The sequence below is a fragment of the Mustela nigripes genome, chromosome 12 (assembly GCF_022355385.1).
Source record: "Mustela nigripes isolate SB6536 chromosome 12, MUSNIG.SB6536, whole genome shotgun sequence".
Classification (NCBI taxonomy): Eukaryota; Metazoa; Chordata; class Mammalia; order Carnivora; family Mustelidae; genus Mustela; species Mustela nigripes.
The window spans coordinates 77,678,136-77,680,459 of NC_081568.1; the positions used below are offsets into that span (position 1 = coordinate 77,678,136).

General features: G+C 41.2%; 1 protein-coding gene across 1 annotated transcript; it reads left to right on the forward strand.

Moving 5' to 3' along the window:
* Window positions 1-965: 965 nt before the first annotated feature.
* LOC132027552 (protocadherin alpha-10-like) lies at window positions 966-2,323 on the forward strand (the record flags this gene model as incomplete). Its single annotated transcript, XM_059416355.1, has 1 exon — window positions 966-2,323. A coding segment is annotated over exon 1 (1,209 nt), but the record flags the coding sequence as incomplete, so codon positions are not given.
* Window position 2,324: the final 1 nt, after the last annotated feature.

The window sequence follows — 2,324 nt, forward strand, 5'->3', positions numbered from 1 at the left end:
ATTTCCACATGGTTTTTGCATTGGAGATAAGAACAGGAAAATAAAAATTGAGTAAATGAATTAGATTTAGAATGCTTTTGTACTCTAGACTCTGTAAATCAATTCTGGAATAAAATGGGTATAAACAAACAGAAAATATAACTTGAATTTCTGATTCAGTGGGTTTTCCTTGGGAGGGTTAGAAAGTATTTGGCAGATAGCAATGGATATAATGTAAATTTAAGTTGTCCATCAGGATGGAAACTACAACATTCATCCTGAGCAGATAAAATAATTGAAAAAGCTTTAAAATGAGCCAACATAAAAGTACTTTGTATTTCTTGGAGTCAGTACTTGGTAAATTCATTAATATCAAAGAAAATAAATCTTTGGATAAACTGGTAAGTAGCTTGAGTATCAATATTGATTTGAAACACCATTATGTTGAGGTGGTAACTTAAGAGAACTTGTATCTTGAGATATTCTCCTCACAGCTGAATGAAATGTTTAGAATAATTTAACATGGTATAAGGATTAAGCAATAGAAATTGTAGGAGTAGCAATGGAGTAAGCTCAACAAGAGGCCATTCCGAAATGACCACTTTCTAAAAATCTAAAAAACACACCATCTCTAGTAATCTTCAAATATGGACTTCTTTTAGTGTTTATATACATGATAATATAGTTCAGTAGTCGGTTCTCTTAGATGTCTATATCCAAGGTAAAACTGATAGGATTCTAATTTGTAAGGCAAAAACTACCTTTAAAGAACCAGTGTCCAGACACAAGGAATGTATAAAGAAAGAACTAAAGATCTACAAATTAAAAATGGACCAATATATGAAGGAATTATGAGAGAAGCAATAGAAGTGAAAGAAATAGTATAAACACGTACTTCCATTTTGAGCCACAGGATGTCGTTGTTCTCCAAGGAGCGTATTCTTTAAACAGAAGAAAATTACGGTAATTCACAGACCAGAAAGAATCTCCACGGTTCCGGTGTTTTAAAGACTGTACACACCCATATTGTTAAGATCAGTTGGGATCTCAGGAACAAGGACTCAAAAGAAAGATCTAAAAGGACTACATCTTTACTTTGATGAAATGTTGATTTACTAACAAGAAGCAAAGCAGGATGTTAGCTTCAGGACGAGGTGGCCAGGAAACCAAGCGCTTGCTGCTCTGCGTTTTGCTCTTTGCAGTCTGGGAGGCCGGCAGTGGCCAGGTCCACTACTCGGTCCTGGAGGAGACCAAACACGGCACCTTCGTGGGCCGCATCGCCCAGGACTTGGGACTGGAGCTGGCGGAGCTGGTGCCGCGCCTTTTCCGAGTGGCATCCAAGGGTCACGCAGACCTTCTGGAGGTAAATCTGCAGAATGGCATTTTGTTTGTGAATTCTCGGATCGACCGGGAGGAGCTGTGCGGGCGGAGTCTGGAGTGCAGCATCCACCTGGAGGTGATCGTGGACAAGCCGCTGCAGGTTTTCCATGTGGAGGTGGAGGTGAAGGACATTAACGACAATCCGCCTGTGTTCCCAGCAACACACAAAAAATTGTTTATTTCCGAAACCAGGGCTCTTGACTCGCATTTTTCACTAGAGGGCGCCTCTGATGCAGATATCGGGGCCAACGCTCTGCTGACTTACAAACTGAGCCCCAATGAGTATTTCTCTCTGGAAGTTCCCACCAACGACGATCAGGTAAAACCGCTCCAATTAGTACTAAAAAAACCCTTAGACAGAGAGGTCGCTTCAGAGCTTATGTTGGTGCTCCAAGCAACTGATAGGGGCAAACCGGAGCTGACAGGTAGCATAGAGTTGCACATCACAGTGCTGGATGCAAATGACAACGCCCCAGTGTTTGACAAAGCAGTCCATCGTGTAAAATTACTGGAGAATTCGAGAAACGGTACACTGGTTATTAGACTTAACGCCTCGGATTTGGATGAAGGTTCAAATAGCCACATTCTTTATTCCTTTGCAAATGATATCTCCTCTAATACAGACACCTTTTTCCTCATTGATTCAGCCAGTGGAGAAATAAAAGTAAACGGAAAAATAGATTTTGAAGAAACTAAATTATGGAAACTTCAAATAGAAGCAGTTGACAAAGGACATCCCCCGATGTTTGGTCACTGCACAATCTTGGTAGAAATCTTGGATATTAATGATAATGCTCCGGAGTTACTGGTGACGTCGCTGTTATTGTCTGTTCCAGAGGATGCTACAATGGGAACTGTCATCGCCCTTATCAGTGTAACTGACCGTGATGCTGGTGACAACGCGCAGGTGACCTGCTCACTAACACCCCACGTTCCCTTCAAGCTGGTGTCCACCTTCAAGAACT